This window comes from Coregonus clupeaformis, chromosome 10, assembly GCF_020615455.1.
Source record: "Coregonus clupeaformis isolate EN_2021a chromosome 10, ASM2061545v1, whole genome shotgun sequence".
NCBI lineage: Eukaryota > Metazoa > Chordata > Actinopteri > Salmoniformes > Salmonidae > Coregonus > Coregonus clupeaformis.
The window spans coordinates 16,325,797-16,351,960 of NC_059201.1; the positions used below are offsets into that span (position 1 = coordinate 16,325,797).

Sequence of the window (26,164 nt, forward strand, 5' to 3'; positions counted from 1 at the left end):
AACAGCCTGAAGAAATCCTTTTCAACTACTTAAAAAGGGCAATTCCACCACTTTTCAACCTCATATTCATCATCTCCAGCACCAAACCAGTGTCTACATATGTGAAAACAGCACATTTCTATGATCTGTGGTTAAAAAGATAAGCAGAAAGATAAACACAAATGTTTCTCCGTGACTTTCTAAACCTGCAACGAGTTTCTAGGCCAATTTTTTTCTACAAAACTTAGAAATGTTGACACTGGTATTGTGCTTGGGATAATGAAAATGAGGTTGAAAACTGTTGGAGTTGCCCTTTAACAGTTGATGAGAAATCTGCACATCCAAAATGTATATGGTAAAGCCTGTTCCCAGATCTGTAAGTGCTTTAGCCAACTCCTCTGACTATCACATTCATCATTCAATAGGAGCTGACACACATACAAACCACTATCTTCTATACTACCATATAACCCGAAATCAAAGACCCTGCAATTCATAACTTAAACATATTTGACCCCCATTTATCTTTCCAGACTGAACCCCAGGACTCCACTCGCTCCCCAGCTAGACCCATAACACACACACAGACCCTCCAATCATATCACATCCAGGGCATTACGCATGCAGAGGGATGCCTCTGAATGAATCCATGTGTGTAAATGTCATCAGTAAATGTCAATAGCTTTTCTGGGGCCAGGCCTGAGGACATAGAGGCTCAGCATATGACCCACACCTACCTTCAATTCCTGCCCCTTCATCCATTCTTCATCTGCTCTAAAGAAATCCTCTGCTTAGCATGATGAATTAAACAACACATACAGCAGAGAGACGGAGGACTTTTGACAAAGACAGAGTAGAAAAGAGGAGGAGGTTTTGTGAGCACAGGACTGCAGTTATCTACAAAGGGACATAAGGCAAACTGCTGTGGGCAGGTATTGTGAAAATTAATTTTCTAGTATCAGGTACGCACACATCTTAATTGGCGAGGTGCAGGCTGAGGAAATGTACATTTTCAAGAAATAATTTGCTTCAGAGCAAGAGTGTGTAACTACATCCTATCCTATGTTTCATGAAAAGAAAAGCAGTGGAAGTAAGAACAGTGCCTGCTACAACCCAGAGAAGGGCAAGCAAAGGCTCAATGTGGTGGCTTAATTGTATGGAAGCCTTATGTACCACATAGAGGACTCCAATGATAGTGTATGGTACATACCATGATGTAGTTGTGGAGCTCAGGGTAGACTTTGTAGGATGCCAGCCAGTGGGACAGGGGGGTGGTGGAGGGGAAGGTGGTGGTCACAGCCAGGGACACCTCAGGAAGGGACAGCACCTTAAAGCCAAACTTTTCATACAGCTTCTGGAGCTCCTCGTCAGGCTGCTCCTCTCCCTCGCTCAGGATACTGCCCACGATGTAGCGACACTGGTCATCAGGCACCTGAGAGAGAGAGAGATAAAGAGAGAGATAAAGAGAGGCAGAGAGAGGGACAGAAAGGGAGAAGGAAACAGAAAGGTATAGAAGATGAGACCAAAAAGGGATTAAAATATTCTGCTCAGTACATATAAATCCCCATCCACCCTCCCAGCCCTCCAGTCAGATCAGCTCGTACAAGAGAACAGAATGCAGAAGGAATGGGAGAATCTTTAAACAGCAGTGTGTGCGTGGACATCAGACAGTGAGCTGTCAATCACACTGGGCTCCAGCCTGGCTGCAGGCTGTCTGGTAGCTGGTGAGACAGTGATATAAGAGTGACACATGAGGCCAGATTTCAGAGACATGGCTGGTTGGCTGGGCGGTGCTGCTGTAGGCCTTTGACGGTCCTCCTCTATGTGACTGGTGCCGTCTGTGTATGCTGGCACGGCACAGGGTCACAGATGGCATCCTGCGCCACTCATCAACATCGCTGATAGCCCCACACACACACACATCTTATAATTACACCATCCATCCCCCTTTTCTCCTCTCTCTCCCTAGCCACACTTATTCAATACAAGTTTTCACACCATAAAGAAACCAGGCTAGGACCTGGTACAGGGGAATACAAGATCAAGCAATGGTGAAAAAAGTCATAAGAGAGTCTCCAGTCTCCCTTTAATATCCAAACACCTCTTCCCCACCAGTGGCTGGGCCATGCAAGTAATAGAATGAGTGACAGTGTCTGTATTCTACGGTCTGTATTATGTAAGCGGGCTATCCGTCTGATCTGCTGCTGTCTTTCTCACAGCCAACACGTCAGGGGACACACATATCAGATGACAGGGAATTATTCTGTCAAGACTGTATTAGTTATATTTGATCTACTGCTCCGCTTTAAGCCAGTGCAAACAAAGCCATTCACAATGGCTGTGTTCCTAGCAGCTTAGTACACAATCAACACCAAACGGTCCATATGGATGCTGCTTTTGTCCAGGCTGTTGATGTACACTGTAAGTTATGTTGACCTTCCTACATGAGCATGATAAAAGGTGTTGTCAACAGGGCTTGTGTATAATGACTGGTCCCTGTCAACACTGCCAGGCTATGATAAGACACAGCTACACATATTTAAATAAAAGGAGAGAGAAATGACCGCTGCCCTCCCACAGCCTCGTCCCACTATCTAACCATCTCTCTATCCCTCCCTCATTCCCTCGCGCTCTCGTCTCAGACGGTCGGCTTGTTGCCCAAACATAGTGCTCGCTTGCTAATGATATAATTCAGTCAGAGCTCCTTTTATCACTCACAGCCCACACACATACATACACGCCCCCCCACCCTCCCACCCACCCACACACACACACAGTCGCAGACACAAACAGCAACACTGCTTCTCATCTCTACTCCACTCCAGATAACATACCCCAGAGACTACAGGCAATTGGAGAGAGAAGAGCACCGCTACATGTAGCTATTGGAGTATCCTTCTCTCTCTCTCTCTCTCTCTCTCTTCTCTCTCTGTATATATTTGTTAGGTTTATGTCTTCAAAAATCTAAACGCACAGGGAGAATTCTGCCAGTCAGTCTGTCCGAGGCAGACAGCTGTGTTCTCAATGCCAACCACGGCTCCTTAAACAGTTGTTCTGAAAAACAGAGTTGGCTTCACTGGGCTCTGCGTCTGTCCACATACGAGGCTGAGGAGAGTTGACAGTGCCCTTTGATTGGCCCAGGCAAACAACTGGCGCAGTTGAGCTCTCCGCGCCGTAATTGGATGGCGTAGTTGTCAAGTCACCTCGCCAAGCCTCAGAAAACCAATTCAGCTCATTACATGGTGTAAGCTCCATCACATCTCCACCTCCATCAGCCAGAGTTTACACAAACCGCCAGAACGTGAAGCTGTGATTTTTATGTGCAACTTTAACAGTCATTGTTTATCCTTCCCCCCATGCTTTAGCATGCTTATTGTTTCCTAATGCAGACTGCAAGATGGCTTCCTTTCACAAATGGTGCCATTCTCCACCTCTCTGCCCCAGTTCCCCTCTAAGTCAGGTCTCCTGAGACCTGTTGGGAAGAAAAGTAATTTTGAAAGAAATTCTTTGCTTGGAGGTGATAGGGCCTTTTCTGACGGATGAGGGCTCTCCAACAATAGAAAGGTAGGGCTGGCGGAGGGAATTCTTTATTAGCAGACACGTAATGAGGATTTACTCTCCTCATCTTCCCCGTTCCTGGGCCCTCTGTGCTCTTCCCTCCCGGCTACCACTTCTGGGAATTAATTATTCTCAATAATCGGCCCGCTTTCAAATCGCTCATCGCTAAAGCGTTAGCGCTTTTGGGAGTACTGGGTGGGGGCATACACACATACTTGTTTTTAAGCTAGGAGATAAGCCCAACCTCTGTATTACAGTCCCAGAAGAGAAGAGAGGTACATCATGATGGAGCCCCATGCACTCTGCCTAGCCTATGATCACACTCATGAAAATGTAACAGCCAGGCAGGCTTACAATCAACAAAATATTAGGTTGGATTGGCAACGTGGGATCATTTAGCCCCCTGATAAATCCTGGGGAAGGGTTAACAGGCTGGATCAGGACTGGATCATCAGCTCACTGCCTATGGGTGGCCTACATGATGTCCACTCAACACCACTCATTAGGCCCGTTTTCCAGACACAGATTAATCCTGGTCCTGGACTAAAGATGACAATGGAGATTCCTCATTGAGAGACATTGTTAATCTAGGACTAGGCTTAATCTGGGTATGGGAAATCGGCCCCTTATGTTGACTGATGCCGGAGTAGCACACAGGGTAGAAACAGACAGTGGGGTTTCTCTAAGTGTAACACACAGTAGGGTGGGGTTCTCTCCTCTCCGGGCTCTGGTGGCAGGGTTCACCAATCACCCCTCCAGTCATTGTGGTTGATTTAGCACTGTGGTTTCAAACTACAGCAATGCCCTCTATCTATTTTATCTTTCTTGGTTAGCTTGTGTAGTCCAAAATATGTAGAAAGTGCCCCAGAAACAGGATGACGTGGTATGTACACGTGTTGACTGACTGTTGTGATGGGATGGATGGAGCTGAGAGGCTATGTGAATGTAAACCAGCACTGCACTACAGTCGATAGATCTGTGAATTTGGAGCCTCTTGACCTCAGCGTCCTCCTTAACATCAATGTCTTCAGTAAGGCATGAGAAAATGATGGACGACGGATGCAGCATTCAGTCCAACAACAACACACAGAGTCTGTGGAGTGGAGCGCAGTAAACAAGCCCAAAACTCACCCGCATCTCTGGATGGACAGCACAGTAGTTGGACAAACAATTCACATCAATGCCTATTCTAGAAAATTGCTTTTCTGAATGGGAGTTTACAATTATGGCGTGTAGTATAGCTTATGTGAAGTCCGACTCTATTGGAGATAACACTTTATTTTAAGGGTCTGTAATAAGCCATTTATAAAGTGTGTTTACCATTTATGAATCATGAATAAACATTAGTAAAGTATTTTTGCAGTCCCTAATCTAAAGTGAGTGCAGTTTATACTTTATTAATGTTGAGTGACCAACAGTGTAATTTCTCACAAAAAGATAGCATGCCATTGGTAGACATTTCTGCAGTAAACAATCATTGGCCAGTTTATTAGGTACACCCATCTAGTACGGTGTCGGACCCCCCTTTGCCTCCAGAACAGCCTGAATTCTATGGGGCATGGAAATGTTGCTCAATTGGTATCAAGGGACCTAACGTTTGCCAGGAAAAAACATTCCCACACTATTACACCACCAGCCTGTACTGTTGATAGGATGGGGCCATGGACTCATGCTGCTTACGCTACATCCTGACTCTGCCAACAGCATGATGCAACAGGAACCGGGAATTGTTCAGTGTTGGTGATCGCGTGCCCACTATAGTCGCTTCTTCTTGTTTATAGCTGATAGGAGTGGAACCAGGTGTGGTCGTCTGCTGCAATATCCCATCCGTGACAAGGACCGACGAGAAGTGCGTTCTGAGATGTCGTTCTGCACACCACTGTTGTACTGCGCCGTTATTTGCCTGTTTGTGGCCCGCCTGTTAGCTTGCAAGATTCTTGCCCTTGTCCTTCAACCTCTCAGCAACAAGCTGCTTTTGCCCACAGGACTGCCGCTGACGGGATGTTTTCTTTGTAAACCCTAAATTGTCGTGCGTGAAAAGCCCAGGATGGTGGCTGTTTCTGAGATACTGGAACCAGCATGCCAGGCAATGACGAACATACCACACTCAAAGGTCACTCGTTTAGCCCATTCTAACATTCAATCGAACAGTAACTGAATGACTCGATGCCTGTCTGCCTGCATTATACAGCAAGCCACAGCCACGTGACTCACCGTATGTAGGAGCGAACCATTTTTGTGAACGGGGTGGTGTACCTAATAAACTGGCTGCAGTGTATATACACGTGTGAAACTAGCTTACTAACATTTACAAATGTGGGAGTAATGATTAATAAATGGTGAGAAAACTGTTTGTAAATGTCTTATAAATGCCTTATAAATTGTTTATTATGGACCTTTCAAATAAAGTGTTATAGAATTGGGCTATGGAGTAGACGAGATATCCATCCACAGAGAACAGAGCAAAGTCAATGACACAGACAGTAAGGAGAGGAGATTGAGAGAACAGGAGGACACATTCAGTCAAAAAGAGCACCGGCCATCAAGTCCTTCTCCCCGCCATTTTGTGTGAAATGAGATGAGAGACGGACTGTCAGTTGCTGCTGTTGTTAAGGTGTCTGATTGGAAGCCATTAGTCCCACATAGACCCACGACACAACCAAAAGATTCCCAGGCTGACTGAAATTGAAACGAATGGTGCTTCACAGTGGAGAGACTGCATGTACTGCATCTTATGGAGTTGGTCTGTTTCAGGACGAATTAAATGGGGTAACAAATAAAGTATGTATGCAAATAAAAGCAGTTAGGAAAACAGCTGGCTAAACATTGAGGCTATGATGGTCAATTTATTGTGTACGTGGATGGAATCAGGAACCAAATCCAAAAACAACTGGCAGTGTGCCTAGGCTAACTGTCAATCATCACTACTTTAGAAAGACAATCGTTTTTTGACATACAGTACCAGTCAAAAGTTTGGACACGCCTACTCATTCAAGGGTTTTTCTTTATTTTTACTATTTTCTGCATTGTAGAATAATAGTGAAGAAATCAAAACTATGAAATAACACATATGGAATCATGTAGTAACCAAAAGTGTTAAACAAATCAAAATATATTTTTTTATCTTCAAAGTAGCCACCCTTTGCCTTGATGACAGCTTTGCACACTCTTGGCATTCTCTCAACCAGCTTCATGAGGTAGTCACCTGTATTAAAATTAACAGGTGTGCCTTGTTAAAAGTTAATTTGTGGAATTTATTTCCTTTGTAATGCGTTTGAGCCAATCAGTTGTGTTGTGACAAGGTAGAGGTGGTATACAGAAGATAGCCCTATTTGGTAAAATACCAAGTCCATATTATGGCAAGAACAGCTCAAATAAGCAAAGAGAAACGACAGCCTATCATTACTTTAAGACATGAAGGTCAGTCAATCCGGAAAATGTCAAGATCTTTGTAAGTTCCTTCAAGTGCAGTCGGAAAAACCATCAAGCATTATGATGAAACTGGCTCTCATGAGGACCGCCACAGGAAAGGAAGACCCAGAGTTACCTCTGGATAAGTTCATTAGAGTTACCTGCACCTCAAATTGCAGCCCAAATAAATGCTTCACAGAGTTCAAGTAACAGACACATCAGGCCTTCATTGTGGAATTGCTGCAAAGAAACCACTACAAAACACACCTTCAGGCAGTGTAAGGGCTACAGTGCCCTCCACTAATATTAGCACCCTTGGTAAATATGAGCAAAACATGCTGTGAAAATGTTTTCTTTATTTTTTATCCTCTTGGTCTTTCATTCCAAATATTCACAAAAATCTAACCTTTAATGAAAGTAAAATAATGGAAAGAAAAAATACATTCTTATCATAAAACAAATATCTTTCTAAAATATACACTACCGTTCAAAAGTTTGGGGTCACTTAGAAATGTCCTTGTTTTCGAAAGAAAAGCAATTTTCTTGTCCATTAAAATAACATCAAATTGATCCCCATAGAAAACCTGTGGGATGAGCTGAAGAGGAGAGTCCACAAGCGTGGACCTCGGAATCTGAAGGATCTGGAGAGATTCTGTAGGGAGGAATGGTCTCAGATCCCTTGCCATGTGTTCTCCAACCTCATTACGCATTATAGGAGTAGACTCAGAGCTGTTATTTTGGCAAAGGGAGGTTGCACAAAGTATTGAATGAAGGGGTGCCAATAATTGTGGCACACATACACTACCGTTCAAAAGTTTGGGGTCACTTAGAAATGTCCTTGTTTTCGAAAGAAAAGCAATTTTTTGGTCCATTAAAATAACATCAAATTGATCAGAAATACAGTGTAGACATTGTTAATGTTGTAAATGGCTATTGTAGCTGGAAATGGCTGATTTTTTATGGAATATCTACATAGGCGTACAAGTTGATCATTAGAAAACCCTTTTGCAACCATCCGTCCTGTGTTCCAATGGCATGTTGTGTTTGCTAATCCAAGTTAATCATTTTAAAAGGCTAATTGATCATTAGAAAACCCTTTTGCAATTATGTTAGCACAGCTGAAAACTGTTGTACTGATTAAAGAAGCAATAAAACTGGCCTTCTTGAGACTAGTTGAGTATCTGCAATTGTGGGTCCGATTACAGCTGCGCTAACATAATTGCAAAAGGGTTTTCTAATGATCAATTAGCCTTTTAAAAAATGATAAACTTGAATTAGCAAACACAACGTGCCATTGGAACACAGGACTGAGGATATTACATCTTCACACACCCTGATTCCTGCCTGGAAGACTACCTGTCCAATTGGCAATGGAATGGAAACCCAGTCACACATTAGTGGTGAGTGAGTGAGTGAGTGAGAGAGTGAGAGAGTGAGAGAGAGAGAGAGAGAGAGTGTGTGCGCGTCCAGCCTCCAGCGGACAACTCAGGGAAGCAGGGATCTCTCAGTGCAGCCTGAGGGGAGAGTGTGTGGACAGCTGTTTCTCTGTGTGAGCCATTGGGGGCCCTTGACCCTTCAGAACCGAGGATGAACCGTCTGCTTCGTGTTTTCATTTTTGCCATGGAAAGATATTGCGATACTGGTATCGTCACAGCCCTAGTCTTTATGACATTGGTAAGCTGTGTAAAATATCAACATTGCCTCAGACCTAGTCCATATCTTAATCCACACATGGGACATATTATGAACATGGTTAAACACGTGTGACTAATGTCAACAGCTATGTACAGTATACTCCAGGTGTGAGATAAGTGTCTGAGTGACCAAGACTCCCCAATGTAATGGAGTCCTGCTGTAGACTTAATCCTGTTCTCCTGATGCAGTCAGTCCCACTAGAGACCTCCATTAACTTTAATGGAAAAACTGTGGTGTTGGGACTAGGCACAGTGTTAATGCATCATGGTGTTGACATAAGAGTCCTGCGGGAACTAGACATTTCAGAGCATCTTTAAGGCATGGGCCTATTCATTTCTCATTTTACATCCCCTTTAAAAAAGGTACGTTCTTGCCGGAAGCATCACTTTCATGTTTGTAGCTGCCGACAGGCACTAAAATGCTAATCAATTTGACTGGGAGTGCTGCGGCGCTGGGCGCTCTGATCTGTGATTCCTATTGATGAGTCGGAGCGTCGCTCTTCTCCGCTCGCCCAGCCAGCCTCTCAAGAAGGTCAGACTCCTGCCAATTTACACTCCTTAGCTGAGGGAGCTTTATGCCTCTATACTCTCTCACTTTCTCCCTCTCTCTTTCAGCCGTTTCCCACTCACATCCGCACTTTCACACCGCATATGACATCTGATTTTCTCCTGGTTGTGACATCATTCCCATGGTTGTGACTGAGAGGCAGCAGGATTGGGGCTGCTGGCTGCAATAGTAGCTACTGCTACAGACTGGACTTCCAGCATCTGGGTGGATACTGGATACACACAACATGGCAGCTTTGGATTCTGTGAAGGCGCAGTGTCAGAAGCGGTCGTGGGTGTGTGGTGAGGGCTGGTTTAGACAACCTTTGATCAGCATAGAGAAATGTGTGAATGTGACACTTATCTGCACTGATCATGTTCATCTGTACAACTCTGCTACTCTCCGACTGAGAGTGCAGTTTGAAGGATGTTGCTAACTAGCGCAATTGCTAACTACCGTTAGCAGAATGACCCATAGACTTCCAGTCATTGCGCTAACGCTAGTTAGCATTAGCTCGCGAAACTACCTCTTACTTCCTTCATACTTGACACAGAGACATACAAATGGTATCCATGAGTTCATCTGACTCTGGGGAAGTAGATAAAAGGCCTCATTGCCAAAATCCCAAAGTATCCCTTTAATGACTGTGGCCAATCGCATCAGTCTGGGAGACGGTCTGCTTTCCCCTGGACCTCTCCCTATACACCACACTAGAGAGCACCATAGACCTGATGTCTCTCCACTCAAACGGTCCAATAAACTGAGGAAACGATGACATCACTGTGGTCTACATGCCTACCTGTCCAGTGTGTAGTCTGCTGCCTCTCCTATGAGGTAGACTGACCTAAGACATGACCTGTGTCTATGGTGCTCTCTAGCCCCTGTTAGGACCCCCGGGCCTGTGTGATAATGAGGTCCGAGAATTACGCCAATTAAAACAGACACACACACACAGACCTGCTGCCTGCCTGCCCACCCGTCACAGGGCAACCAGGACAGGAGAGCCAGCCAGGCCTAAAGCTAATTGGCTGTCTGGGTGCTGACTGTGGCTGTGATGCCCCAACATAGAGAGGTGGGGATGCCAGTCACCTCAGAGTGACCACATCAGAATTAATAGTGTACAGACTGGCTATAGATCTAGGTCAAATTAAGATGCTTAGCCTAATATCAAAATGACATGCAATGCATGTATGCAAACTGATTCCTGTTAGTTATGCGAATGGGTTTGTGCGCGTGCGTGTGTGTATTCCTGCAAAACTCCCTTTGCTATAAGCACGCCATTAGTGCCATCTAGTGGTAAACAATGTGCCATTACATGAACATAATAAAACATTTATATCCTTCTTCATTTCTACCAAGTCAAAATAAAGAATAACCAAATAAAAGTTGCTCTTAAAATCCCCCAATGTACACTACTGGTCAAAAGTTTTAGAACACCTACTCATTCAATGGTTTTTCTTTATTTTGACTATTTCTACATTGTAGAATAATAGTGAAGACATCAAAACTATGAAATAACACTTATGGAATCATGTAGTAACCAAAAAAGTGTTAACCAAATCAAAATATATTTTATATTTGAGATTCTTCAAATAGCCACCCTTTGCCTTGATGACAGCTTTGCACACTCTTGGCATTCTCTCAACCAGCTTCATGAGGTAGTCACCTGGAATGCATTTCAATTAACAGGTGTGCCTTGTTAAAAGTTAATTTGTGGAATTTATTTTCTTCTTAATGCGTTTGAGCCAATCAGTTGTGTTGTGACAAGGTAGGGGGGGTATACAGAAGATAGCCCTATTTGGGAAAAGACCAAGTCCATATTATGGCAAGAACAGCTCAAATAAGGAAAGAGAAACGACAGTCCATCATTACTTTAAGACATGAAGGTCAGTCAAGACGGAACATTTCAAGAAATTTGAACGTTTCTTCCAGTGCAGTCGCAAAAACCATCAAGCGCTATGATAAAACTGGCTCTCATGAGGACCGCCATAGTAATGGAAGACCCAGAGTGCCCTCTGCTGCAGAGGATAAGTTCATTAGAGTTACCAGACTCAGAAATTGCAGCCCAAATAAATGCTTCACATAGTTCAAGTAACAGACACATCTCAACATCAACTGTTCTGAGGAGACTGTGTGAATCAGGCCTTCATGGTCAAATTGCTGCAAGGAAACCACTACTAAAGGACACCAATAAGAAGAAGATACTTGCTTGGGCCAAGAAACACGAGCAATGGACATTAGACCAGTGGAAATGTGTCCTTTGGTCTGGAGTCCAAATTGGAGATTTTTGGTTCCAACCGGCGTGTCTTTGTGAGACGCGGTGTGGGTGAACGGATGATCTCCGCATGTGTATTTCTCACCGTAGAGCATGGATGAGGAGGTGTTATGGTGTGGAGGTGCTTTGTTGGTGACACTGTCTGTGATGTATTTAACCAGCATGACTACCACAGCATCCTTCAGTAGCCTCCAACTGCTCTTAAACACTAGTAAAACTAAATGCATGCTCTTCAACCGAACGCTGCTTGCACCCGCCCACCCGACTAGAATCACTACTCTCGACGGGTCTGACCTAGAGTATGTGGACAACTACAAATATCTAGGTGTCTGGTTAGACTGTAAACTCTCCTTCCAGACTCACATTAAGAATCTCCAATCCAAAGTTAAATCTAGAATCGGTTTCCTATTTCGCAACAAAGCCTCCTTCACTCATGCTGCCAAACATGCCCTCGTAAAACTGACTATCCTACCGATCCTTGACTTCGGCGATGTCATTTACAAAATAGCCTCCAACACTCTACTCAGCAAATTGGATGTAGTCTATCACAGTGCCATCCGTTTTGTCTCCAAAGCCCCATATAATACCCACCACTGTGACCTGTACGCTCTTGTTGGCTGGTCCTCACTACATATTCGTCGCCAAACCCACTGGCTCCAGGCCATCTATAAATCACTGCTAGGCAAATCCCCGCCTTATCTTAGCTCATTGGTCACCATAGCAACACCCACCCGTAGTCTGCGCTCCAGCAGGTATATCTCACTGGTCATCCCCAAAGCCAACACCTCCTTTGGCCGCAATTCCTTCCAGTTCTCTGCTGCCAATGACTGGAACAAATTGCAAAAATCTCTGAAGCTGGAGACACTTATCTCCCTCACTAACTTTAAGCATCAGTTGTCAGAGCACCTTACCGATCACTGCACCTGTACACAGCCCATCTGAAATTAGCCCGCCCAACTACCTCATCCCTATATTGTTATTTATTTTGCTAATTTGTACCCCAGTATCTCTATTTGCACGTCATCTCTTGCACATCTATCATTCCAGTGTTAATACTAATTGTAATTATTTTGCACTATAGCCTATTTATTGCCTTACCTCCATAACTTGCTACATTTGCACACACTGTATATATATGTATTTCTGTTGTATTTTTGACTTTGTTTTGTTTTACCCCATATGTAACTCTGTGTTGTTGTTTTTATCGCACTGCTTTGCTTTATCTTGGCCAGGTCGCAGTTGTAAATGAGAACTTGTTCTCAACTGGTTTACCTGGTTAAATAAAGGTGAAATAAAAAATAAAAAAATTCTGCAGCCATATGCCATCCCATCTGGTTTGAGCTTAGTGGGAATATCATTTGTTTTTCAACAGGACAATGACCCAACACATCTCCAGGCTGGGTAAGGGCTATTTTACCAAGAAGGAGAGTGACGGAGTGCTTTATCAGATGACCTGGCCTCCACAATCCCCCGACCTCAACCAAATTGAGATGGTTTGGGATGAGTCAGACCGCAGAATGAAGGAAAAGCAGCCAACAAGTGCTCAGTATATGTGGGAACTCCTTCAAGACTGTTGGAAAAGGATTCCAGGTGAAGCTGGTTGAGAGAATGCCAAGAGTGTGCAAAGCTGTCATCAAGGCTATTTGAAATATAAATATAAAATACATTTTGATTTGTTTAACACTTTTTTGGTTACTACATGATTCAATATGTGTTATTTCATAGTTTTGATGTCTTCACTATTGTAGAAAATAGTAAAAATAAAGAAAAACCCTTGAATGAGTAGGTGTTCTAAAACTTTTGACTGGTAGTGTATAAGGCCTGAAATACTTCTAGACATTAGGCCTATGCACTGGGTGATGAGGGGCCAACTATACTGAACAAAAATATAAATGCAACATGCAACAATTTTAACGATTTAAATACTGGAGCAGTTAAAGAATGTCTTCAACCAAAAGAGCCATTAACAAACTAACTCATTCCCATGTCCATTAAGTGACAGTTGGTTGGCAGGCCTGTATGACATGGTTGTGAAGCTAATACAAGAGAAGTTTCAGGCAGGCTTTAGAAGATCATTTCAGCTCTGTCTCTATCCATCAGGCATCCTTTCCCCAAGGGAAGGCAGACAGTCCATTCCCCTGCTAGTGAGGTTGAAACATACTTTCTCTCTCGCTTCTCATCCGTTCCCCTTGTGAGGGGACATTAATTGCACACCCCACATGCATATTAAAACAGCTCTGTTAAAAATCCTGTCAAAACACACTCACAAAAAGATTCATGCGCGAGCGAAACAGACAGCAAGCATCATGTTGCTCTCTTCCCCCTTTTTCGAATATTGCCTTTCCCCTTCAAGAACTAATGAGCCATTCGGATTGTTCCGTATTTGGCTGCAAACTGTTATTTTGGATGAAGGCATATGGTGAAGTGGCATTGGCAGCCCATGGATAGAAAGTACAAAGCATAATTTAGAAGTAGTACTGTAATTAGTCTTGAATTACTTGTAATTACCCATAGCTGAACACCACTAAGGAGTTTAGAGCTGTTGCTTAGTGACAGAGAGTTGTGCCTTCATACAGTGAGGGAAAAAAGTATTTGATCCCCTGCTGATTTAGTACGTTTGCCCACTGACAAAGAAATGATCAGTCTATAATTTTAATGGTAGGTTTATTTGAACAGTGAGACAGAATAACAACAAAAAAATCCAGAAAAACGCATGTCAAAAATGTTATAAATTGATTTGCATTTTAATGAGGGAAATAAGTATTTGACCCCCTCTCAATCAGAAAGATTTCTGGCTCCCAGGTGTCTTTTATGCAGGTAAAGAGCTGAGATTAGGAGCACACTCTTAAAGCGAGTGCTCCTAATCTCAGTTTGTTATCTGTATAAAAGACACCTGTCCACAGAAGCAATCAATCAATCAGATTCCAAACTCTCCACCATGGCCAAGACCAAAGAGCTCTCCAAGGATGTCAGGGACAAGATTGTAGACCTACATAAGGCTGAAATGGGCTACAAGACCATCGCCAAGCAGCTTGGTGAGAAGGTGACAACAGTTGGTGCCATTATTAGCAAATGGAAGAAACACAAAATACTTGTCAATCTCCCTCGGCCTGGGGCTCCATGCAAGATCTCACCTCGTGGAGTTGCAATGATCATGAGAACGGTGAGGAATCAGCCCAGAACTACACGGGAGGATCTTGTCAATGATCAAGGCAGCTGGGACCATAGTCACCAAGAAAACAATTGGTAACACACTACACCGTGAAGGACTGAAATCCTGCAGCCCCCGCAAGGTCCCCCTGCTCAAGAAAGCACATACAGTGGGGAAGAAAAGTATTTAGTCAGCCACCAATTGTGCAAGTTCTCCCACTTAAAAAGATGAGAGAGGCCTGTAATTTTCATTATAGGTACACGTCAACTATGACAGACAAAATCAGAAAAAAAATCCTGAAAATCACATTGTAGGATTTTTAATGAATTTATTTGCAAATTATGGTGGAAAATAAGTATTTGGTCAATAACAAAAGTTTCTCAATACTTTGTTATATACCCTTTGTTGGCAATGACACAGGTCAAACGTTTTCTGTAAGTCTTCACAAGGTTCACACACTTGCTGGTATTTTGGCCCATTCCTCCATGCAGATCTCCTCTAGAGCAGTGATGTTTTGGGGCTGTCGCTGGGCAACACAGACTTTCAACTCCCTCCAAAGATTTTCTATGGGGTTGAGATCTGGAGACTGGCTAGGCCACTCCAGGACCTTGAAATGCTTCTTACGAAGCCACTCCTTCGTTGCCCGGGCGGTGTGTTTGGGATCATTGTCATGCTGAAAGACCCAGCCACGTTTCATCTTCAATGCCCTTGCTGATGGAAGGAGGTTTTCACTCAAAATCTCACGATACATGGCCCCATTCATTCTTTCCTTTACACAGATCAGTCGTCCTGGTCCCTTTGCAGAAAAACAGCCCCAAAGCATGATGTTTCCACCCCCATGCTTCACAGCAGGTATGGTGTTCTTTGGATGCAACTCAGCATTCTTTGTCCTCCAAACACGACGAGTTGAGTTTTTACCAAAAAGTTATCTTTTGGTTTCATCTGACCATATGACATTCTCCCAATCCTCTTCTGGATCATCCAAATGCACTCTAGCAAACTTCAGACGGGCCTGGACATGTACTGGCTTAAGCAGGGGGACACGTCTGGCACTGCAGGATTTGAGTCCCTGGCGGCGTAGTGTGTTACTGATGGTAGGCTTTGTTACTTTGGTTCCAGCTCTCTGCAGGTCATTCACTAGGTCCCCCCCGTGTGGTTCTGGGATTTTTGCTCACCGTTCTTGTGATCATTTTGACCCCACGGGGTGAGATCTTGCGTGGAGCCCCAGATCGAGGGAGATTGTCAGTGGTCTTGTATGTCTTCCATTTCCTAATAATTGCTCCCACAGTTGATTTCTTCAAACCAAGCTGCTTACCTATTGCATATTCAGTCTTCCCAGCCTGGTGCAGGTCTACAATTTTCTTTCTGGTGTCCTTTGACAGCTCTTTGGTCTTGGCCATAGTGGAGTTTGGAGTGTGACTGTTTGAGGTTGTGGACAGGTGTCTTTTATACTGATAACAAGTTCAAACAGGTGCCATTAATACAGGTAACGAGTGGAGGACAGAGGAGCCTCTTAAAGAAGAAGTTACAGGTCTGTGAGAGCCAGAAATCTTGCTTGTTTGTAGGTGACAAAATACTTATTTTCCACCATAATTTGCAAATAAATTCCTTAAAAATCCTACAATGTGATTTTCTGGATTTTTTTTCCTCAATTTGTCTGTCATAGTTGACGTGTACCTATGATGAAATTTACAGGCCTCTCATCTTTTTAAGTGGGAGAACTTGCACAATTGGTGGCTGACTAAATACTTTTTTTCCCCACTGTACATGTGGGTAGAGTTAAAGTGACTATGCATAAATAATTAACAGAGTAGCAGCAGCGTAAAAAGATGGGGTGGGGGTGGGGGGGGCAGTGCAAATAGTCTGGGTAGCCATGATTAGCTGTTCAGGAGTCTTATGGCTTGGGGGTAGAAGCTGTTGAGAAGTCTTTTGGACCTAGACTTGGCACTCCGGTACCGCTTGCCGTACGGTAGCAGAGAGAACAGTCTATGACTAGGGTGGCTGGAGTCTTTGACAATTTTGAGGGCCTTTCTCTGACACTGCCTGGTATAGAGGTCCTGGATGGCAGGAAGCTTGGCCCCAGTGATGTAATTGGCCGTACGCACTACCCTCTGTAGCGCCTTGCGGTCGGAGGCCAAGCAGTTGCCATACCAGGCGGTGATGCAACCAGTCAGGATGCTCTCGATGGTGCAGCTGTATAATTTTGAGGATCTGAGGACCCATGCCAAATCTTTTCAGTCTCCTGAGGGGGAATAGGCTTTGTCGTGCCCTCTTCACGACTGTCTTGGTGTGTTTGGACCATGATAGTTCGTTGGTGATGTGGACACCAATGAACTTGAAGCTCTCAACCTGTTCCACTACAGCCCCGTCGATGAGAATGGGGTTGTGCTCAGTCCTCTTTTTTTTCCCTGTAGTCCACAATCATCTCCTTTGTCTTGGTCACGTTGAGGGAGAGGTTGTGATCCTGGCACCACACGGCCAGGTCTCTGACCTCCTCCCTATAGGCTGTCTCATTGTTGTCGGTGATCAGGCCTACCACTGTTGTGTCGTCGGCAAACTTAATGATGGTGTTGGAGTCGTGCCTGGCCATGCAGTCATGGGTGAACAGGGAGTACAGGAGGGGACTGAGCACGCACCCCTGAGGGGCCCCCGTGTTGAGGATCAGTGTGGCAGATGTGTTGTTACCTACCCTTCCCACCTGGGGGCGGCCCGTCAGGAAGTCCAGGATCCAGTTGCAGAGGGAGGTGTTTAGTCCCAGGATCCTTAGCTTAGTGATGAGCTTTGAGGGCACTATTGTGTTGAATGCTGAGCTGTAGTAAATGAATAGCATTCTCACGTAGGTGTTCCTCTTGTCCAGGTGGGAAAGGGCAGTGTGGAGTGCAATAGAGATTGCATCATCTGTGGATCTGTTGGGGCGGTATGCAAATTGGAGTGCGTCTAGGGTTTCTGGGATAATGGTGTTGATGTGAGCCATGACCAGCCTTTCAAAGCACTTAATGGCTACAGACGTCAGTGCTACGGGTCGGTAGTCATTTAGGCAGGATATCTTAAGAGTCCTTGGGCACGGGGACTATGGTGGTCTGCTTGAAACATGTTGGTATTACAGACTCAGTCAGGGACATGTTGAAAATGTCAGTGAAGACACTTGCCAGTTGGTCAGCACATGCTCGGAGTACACGTCCTGGTAATCCGTCTGGCCCTGCGGCCTTGTGAATGTTGACCTGCTTAAAAGTCTTACTCACATCGGCTACGGAGAGCGTGATCACATAGTCATCCGGAACAGCTGGTGCTCTCATGCATGCTTCAGTGTTGCTTGCCTCGAAGCGAGCATAGAAGTGGTTTAGCTCGTCTGGAAGTCTTGTGTCACTGGGCAGCTCGCGGCTGTGCTTCCCTTTGTAGTCTGTAATAGTTTTCAAGCCCTGCCACATCCGACGAGCGTCATAGCCGGTGTAGTACGATTCAATCTTAGTCCTGTATTGACTCTTTGCCCGTTTGATGGTTCGTCGGAGGGCATAGCGGGATTTCTTATAAGCGTCCGGGTTAGAGTCCCGCTCCTTGAAAGCGGAAGCTCTACCCTTTAGCTCAGTGCGGATGTTTCCTGTAATCCATGGCTTCTGGTTGGGGTATATACGTACGGTCACTGTTGGGACGACATCATCGATGCACTTATTGATGAAGCCAGTGACTGATATGGTGTACTCCTCAATGCTACCTGAAGAATCCCGGAACATGTTCCAGTCTGTGCTAGCAAAACAGTCCTGTAGCTTAGCATCTGCGTCATCTGACCACTTTTTTATTAACCGAGTCACTGGTGCTTCCTGCTTCAGTTTTTGCTTATAAGCAGGAATCAAGAGGATAGTTATGGTCAGATTTGCCAAATGGAGAACTCTTAATAGTTCACCAAATGTCAGTTTGTGACAAACATAAGCTATTATAGTGTAGAGGATCATAGTAACATCTAAACCGTTGTGAAATAAAAAGAGCGAGAGCAGCGGGAGTAGCAATGTTCTCTGGGGTGATCCATGTCTCCGTCAGGGCCAAAAGGTAAAGGGACTGAAGGGCAGCATAGGCTGACATGAACTCTGCGTTCTTGACCGCAGATTGGCTGTTCCAAATGCTGCCAGAGACCAGAAATTCAACAAGGTACACTAAATTAGAACGGTTGCCACTAAGGGGCGGGGAGCGTCTATAAAGCCTAAAGGGAAAAGAGCGAACAGGTATAGAAAAACACACACAGTTCAATCGAGTACAGGCTTAACTGAATGGACAACAAAGACAGAATGCAATATGGCATTTTATTTAGGTAGATTGGGGTATGCCTAGTCTTCGAGGAAATGCTCCTCTGAGCCAGATGTGGATGACAGATAACCCTTATGGGGGCAGCTGGCATTGAAACCCCCCGCTGGTAAAATGGGGTTCCGATGATGGGCCTTCAGGTGGCGGTGGGGAGGTAGAAGGTCGTTTGGAAGACTTACTGTAAAACAGCAAGTGAGAGACACAAGGGTAAGTTGACAATACTCCCCTGACTTTATGCCCATTGGTCGAGAGAAAGGAAAGTGATAATTGCACTAGTGAGCCCATAGGTATCTCAGCAAGTGTGGTGACATTTCCGTAGTGTGCCGTACTCATAGGCTGAAGTTAATAAGTGAATGATGATCCTCACGCTTGCTAATTATAAAGGAGGAGACATGACGCTATACTGACAATGTAACATTGTAAACTACCATATGAATACCCTCTATGCCCATGAGATAAGAAGCGATGTGAATATATTATGCTTACTGAATAGAAATACAAGTGACACCCATTCTGACCATCCTTACTGATTGAACTTTTGTAAACTACATTTGACAAAGCTAACTAGGTAATAACTAGGTAAGATACTCAAGTGAGAGAGTGGTGTTCAACCTTCCTGTCTTTCCTTCCTCGAACAATTCAGCAGAAAAGTATTTGTTTCGGTGGGGGTCTTAGTTTTGCGATGAGACCGCCGCTGACACGACCGCCGCTTACAGCTGCCACTGAGGTTGCATTGACCGGCCCTTTTTTTTTTTTTACGCTGCTGCTACTCGCTGTTTACCATCTATGCATAGTCACTTTACCCCTACCTACATGTACATATTACCTCAATTACCCCCGCACATTGACTCGGTACCCTGTATATAGCCTCGTTTTGTTTTTTTATTATTCTTTTAACTTTATTTAGTGAATATTTTCTTAACTCTTATTTTTCTTAAAACTGCATTGTTGGTTAAGGACTTGTAAGTAAGCATTTCACTGTTGTACTCGGCGCATGTGACAAATGAAATGTTATTTGATTTGATTTAGTATTGTGGAGTAACTACAATGTTGTTGCCCCATCCTCAGTTCTCATATCACAAACAAACTCTGTAACTGTTTTAAAATCACCATTGGCCTCTTGGTGAAATCTACCAATCGGTACCCTTCTTTGTGGTTGAATCTGTGCTTGAATTTCACTACTCAAATCAAATCAAATGTTATTTGCCACATGCGCCGAATACAATAGGTGTAGACATTACCGTGAAATGCTTACTTACAACCCTTAAACAACAATGCATTTATTTATTTTTAAAGAGCAGAAGTAAAATAAAATAACAGTAGGGAGGCTATATACAGGGGGGTACCGGTGCAGAGTCAATGTGCGGGGGCACCGGCTAGTTGAGGTAGTTGAGGTAATATGTACATGTGGGTAGAGTTAAAGTGACTATGCATAAATAATTAACAGAGTAGCAGCAGCATAAAAAGATGGGGTGGGGGGGCAGTGCAACTAGTCTAGGTAGCCATGATTAGTTGTTCAGGAGTCTTATGGCTTGGGGGTAGAAGCTGTTGAGAAGCCTTTTGGACCTAGACTTGGCGCTCCGGTACTGCTTGCCGTGCGGTAGCAGAGAGAACAGTCTATGACTAGGGTGGCTGGAGTCTTTGACAATTTTGAGGGCCTTCCTCTGACACCGCCTGGTATAGAGGTCCTGGATGGCATACTCGATTGAGGGACCTTACAGATAATTGTATGTGTGGGGTACAGAGATGGGTAGTTATTCAAAAATCACAATTATTGAACACGGAATGAGTCCATGCAACTTATGTGATTTGTTACGCACATTTTTACTCCTGATCTTATTTAAGTTTGCCATAACAAAAGGGGTTGAATACTTATTGACTCAAGACATTCCAGCTTAATTATTTTATTAATTTAAAAAATGGTTCTAAAAAAACATTCCACTGACATTATGGGTTAATGTGTGACAAAATCTTAATTTATTAAAATGTTCAATTCAGGCTGTAAAACATCAAAATGTGGAAAAAGTAAAGGGGTGTGAATACCTTTTGAAGGCATTGTACAACATCTGTAAGGTCCCTCAGTAACGTATTGAATTTCAAGCATAGATTCAACTACAAAGACAAGGGAGCTTTTCCAAACCCAATAAAGAAGGGCAGTGATTGGTAGATGGGTAACAATAACAAATCAGACAATGAATATCTCTTCAAGCATGGTCAAGTTAATAATCATGCTGTGGATGATTTATTAAACCACCCAGGCACAAAGATACAGTCGTCCTTCTGAACTGTGCTGCAGGACAGGAAGGAAAATGCTCAGGGATGTCACTATAAAGCCATTGGTGATTTTAAAACAGCTACAGAGTTCAACGGCTGTGAAGGGAGAAAACTGAGGATCGATCAACAACATTGTAGTTACTTCACAATAATGACCTAAATGAAAGAGTGAAAGTAAGAATACAAATATACAGAAAAACAATATTCCAAAACATGCATCCTGTATGTAGCAAGCCACTAAAGTAATACTGCAAAAAAATATGGCAAATGAATAAATATTTTGGCTTCAATGCAAAGCCTGTTTGGGGCAAATCCAACACAACACATCACAGACTAACTCCCACCTAATTTTCAATCATGGTGGTGGCTGCTAGTGATGGAGGAAAAAAAAATCGATGCAGTTACATATCGCAATATTATTTTGGACGATATTATATACATTGCCTTCGGAAAGTATTCAGACCCCTTGACTTATTCCACATTTTGTTATGTTACAGCCTTATTCTAAAATTGATTAAATTCCTCAGCAATCTACACACAATACCCCATAACGGCAAAGCGAAAACAGGTTTTTCAAAATGTAAAACAGAAATACTTTTACATAAGTATTCAGACCCTTTGCTATGAGGCTCGAAATTGAGCTCAGGTGCATCCTGTTTCCATTGTTCATCCTTGAGATGTTTCTACAACTTCATTGGAGTCCACCTGTGGTATATTCAATTGATTGGACATGATTTGGAAAGGCACACACACCTGTCCCAGAGTTGACAGTGTATTTCAGAGCAAAATTCAAGCTATGAGGTCGAAGGAATTGTCCATAGAGCTCAGAGATTGTGTCGAGGCACAGATCTGGGGAAGGGTACCAAAAAATGTCTGCAGCATTGAAGGTCCCCAAGAACACGGTGGCCTCCATCATTCTTAAATGGAAGAAGTTTGGAACCACCAATACTCTTCCTAGAGCTGGCCACCCGGCCAAACTGAGCAATCGGGGGAGAAGGGCCTTGGTCAGGGAGGTGACCAAGAACCCGATGGTCACTCTGACAGAGCTCTAGAGTTCCTCTGTGGAGATGGGAGAACCTTACAGAAGGACAACCATCTCTGCAGTACTCCACCAATCAGGCCTTTACGGTAGAAGGGCCAGACGGAAGCCACTCCTCAGTAAAAGGCACATGACAGCCCGCTTGGAGTTTGCCAAAAGGCACCTAAAGGACTCTCAGACCATGAGAAACAAGATTGAGAATGCCAAGTATCACGTCTGGTGGAAACCTGGCACCATCCCTAGAGTGAAACATGGGTGGCAGCATCATGCTGTGGGGATATTTTTCAGCGGCAGGGACTGGGAGACTAGTCAGGATTGAGGCAAAGATGCAAAGTACAGAGAGATCCTTGATGAAAACTTGCTCCAGTGCGCTCAGGATCTCAGACTGGGGCTAAGGTTCACCTTCCAACAGGACAACGAGCCTAAGCACACAGCCAAGACAACGCAGGAGTGGCTTCGGGACAAGTCTCTGAATGTCCTTGAGTGGCCAGCCAGAGCCAGGACTTGAACCCGATCAGAACAGCTCTGGAGAGACCTGAAAATAGCTGTGCAGCAACGCTCCCCATCCAACCTGACAGAGCTTGAGAGGATCTGCAGAGAAGAATGGGAGAAACTCCCCAAATACAGGTGTGCCAAGCTTGTAGTGTCATATCCAAGAAGACTAGAGGCTGTAATTGCTGCCAAAGGTGCTTCAACAAAGTACTGAGTAAAGGGTCTGAATACTTATGTAAATGTGATATCAGTTTTTTAAATTAAAAGAAATTTCTACAAACCTGTTTTTGCTTTGTCATTATGAGGTATTGTGTGTAGATTGATGAGGGGAAAAAAACAATTTAATACATTTTTGAATAAGGCTGTAGTGTAAATCTTTTGGGAAAAAGTCAAGGGGTCTGAATACTTTCCGAAGGCACTGTAGATACTTTGACTCTTTTCAGCTAGCTAGCGCTAGTCGGCTGTACCTGCGTCAAAACTATGGTATTTTTCATCCTATAGCCTGCTCTCCATCTTGTTTTTAAATGAGTTAACATATTTCCATGACTGATCAAAACACATTTTTCTCATGCTCTCTCGTCTCTCTGGAACATCAAATCACAAAATCACAGTATCGAATCGCAATACATATAGAATTGTGAGAATCGCAATACATATCATATCGGCACCTAAGTATTGCGATAATATCGTATCGTGAGGTCCTGGCAATTCCCAGCCTTAGTGGCTGCATCATGGTATGGGTATGCTTGACATCGGTAAAGACTGGGGAGTTTTTCAGGATAAAAAGAAACAGGATGGAGCTAAGCACAGGCACAATCCTAGAGGAAAGCTTGCTTCAGTCTGCTTTACAACAGACACTGGGAGAGGAATTCAACTTTCAGCAGGACAAAAATCTACAACACAAGGCCATATCTACATTGGAGTTGCTTACCAAGAAGACAGTGAATGTTTCGGCGTGGCCAAGTTACAGTTTTGACTTAAATCTGCTTGAAAATATATGGCAAGACTTGATCTCCAACACCTTGACAGAGCTTGAAGAATTTTTTTAATAATAAAATGGGCAAATATTGCACAATCCAGGTGTGGAAGGCTCTTAGACTTACCCAAGAAGACTCACAGCTGTAATCGCTGACAAAAGTGTTTCTAACATGTATTGACTTAGAGGGGTGAATGCTTATGTAATCAAGTATATCATATAATTTTTCTTCCACTTTGACAGTGTTTTGTGTAGATGAACAACAAAAAATGTAAAACAATTAAATTCATTTCAATCCCACTTTGTAACGCAACAAAGTGTAAAAAATTCCAAGTGGGGTGAATAGGCTACTTATGATAGTCACTGTATGCCTTAATTTCTCAAAGATATAGACTCAGCTTTCATTTGACATGCTCCTATGAACTTCACATGTTGGTGCTCATGGGAATGCCCAGCACTCAAATGTCAGAGGCTGACATAACACAATATAACTATCCTATCCAAAGAGCTCATCTAACTGCTACACAAGCAGCACAAAGCCAAACCACAATACATGCAACAAAACCCACGCAAACACCATCATTATATGCCTACACTGGGCTGTGTGCATCTCAGGTACAGGGTTTTGTCTTGCAGGAATTTCACATCACAAATGTATAAACCTTTTGCTTCTGTATCTGTCTGCTCCTATTACCACTGGGTCACATGAGTGTATCCAGACCGTCCCATTGGCAACCCAGCCTGTGTTCATCCTTTATCATTAGTTGAGATCTCAGTAAACATCTAGCTCTAACAGGCAGCTGTTGTGTGGCTGCCACAGCTTTTTGACTAAACACCTGAGCTCATGGGAGGAGGAATGAGGAACTTACAGCTCTCAGCTGAGTGGTGATCTATTTATAGGTGGTGCTTTACAGTACAGGACAGGTATACTAAAAAGAGAAACAAGGACGTGACCATGGATACTCCACAAACTGTTGCTGTGTAAAGTCACTAAACAGACACTGGCCTGGACTAAGTCCTACCCTCAAGCCAGTTTCTTCTCACAGCCAATGTGTCAGAATAAATTACCCTCAAGCTCTGTAAGAGTGAACATAATTGCATTCATACTGCAGCCAGGGTGTAGTACTACACTATATTTAGCATAATGACAAATTCTGTTTTTCCATCTGACTCATGGGAGGATTTGTCCATACGGTCTGTTTGCCATTTTTGAGTCAGTTGCATGCTAATGCCAAAGTAAACTGGAACCACAGATGGGGGAAAATCCTCAGCTGTGCAACGTGGCATTGGACAGCTGACTTTATTCATGCTCCCAAATCAGAAATCCACTCAGCTCTCTGGATTCAAGCTTTGTTCCTTTGAAAAGAGCTGACTGAGAAAGAAATCTGGAAGTGAACACAGTTTATTGAGTTATTCTCTCGCCCACACCCTGACACAAGATGACAGTCAGGTCAGCATGCCGTTCAGAAGGTGTCTTACCTCTGTGGAGTCATCGTAGGACACACGGATGGTATTGAGCTTTGGCCCAATACTGACAGTCTCGGTGAAGGCAGCACCACAGTCTTTATAAGGTCCCTTGTGAAGTTTGTAGGCAATGGTAAAGTTTTTGATAGGAGGCGACCCTGTCTTGATATTGACCTCAGTGAAGAGCCCAGAGTACACAATAGCTGCCACCACTGTTACAACCAAACACAATATAAGAAACACTATCAGAGCTAAAATAATAGAGTCAGACATTGTCTCCACTAAAGCTGCTGCCACTGATGCAACTCAACCCTTTCCCAGTCAAACGTTCTGTTCTGACAATGTCAAGCTCTATGAAGTGTAAAGAAGAACCTCCTCGGGAAGCACGAGTTTGCGGACAGTCTACAAACTACAAACCGAGAACGTCATGAATCAGCTATTCACGATATTTTAAAATAAAATCCATATGAATTGCTTGTGATTTAAAAACGAGAATAACTTGTTTGCTTTCGTAATATTTTCGGTGATAAGTGAAGGTAGGGCGGTCGCGCGATGTTGGCCGAATAGCTAAACAAGTCAACGTTTATTTCCCTAAACACAGGAACATGCTTCCGGGATAAACCATCAAGCCTCGTATGAAGGGGTGTCCCTTTTCGATAAAGCTCGACATTTTGTTTATCTTTAATCATAAAAACCATTACATTACATTTTTGCATTATTGTGTATATTATTATTACACTATCAATTGCCTTGTTGGCTATTCCAGGTGATTTTCTTTTAAAATAGCTCGAATATATTGGCACGATACCACCGCATCCTCTTGCACTCTATGGTGTGTAAACGGTGTAGGTTCCCTGACCAATGAGCTGGGTACACTATTTACTAGTTTCATGCATTCAATCAAGCTTGTCAGACTGGAAACAAGACTAACTTGTACATTATACACTGCTCAAAAAAATTAAGGGAACACTTAAACAACACAATGTAACTCCAAGTCAATCACACTTC

The 26,164-nt window shown here is 43.6% G+C and overlaps 1 protein-coding gene across 1 annotated transcript in view; it reads right to left on the reverse strand.

The window, feature by feature from the left end:
• Positions 1-26,164, reverse strand: part of LOC121575220 (testis-expressed protein 264 homolog) — a 133,602-nt gene extending 107,438 nt beyond the window's left edge. Inside the window, exons 1-2 of the mRNA XM_041888183.1 lie at positions 25,172-26,164; positions 1,190-1,411 (exon numbers count right to left, since the gene is read on the reverse strand). Of these exons, the coding sequence (XP_041744117.1) occupies positions 1,190-1,411; positions 25,172-25,429 (480 nt within the window). The 5' untranslated portion in view covers positions 25,430-26,164. The remainder of the gene's footprint in view (positions 1-1,189; positions 1,412-25,171) is intronic.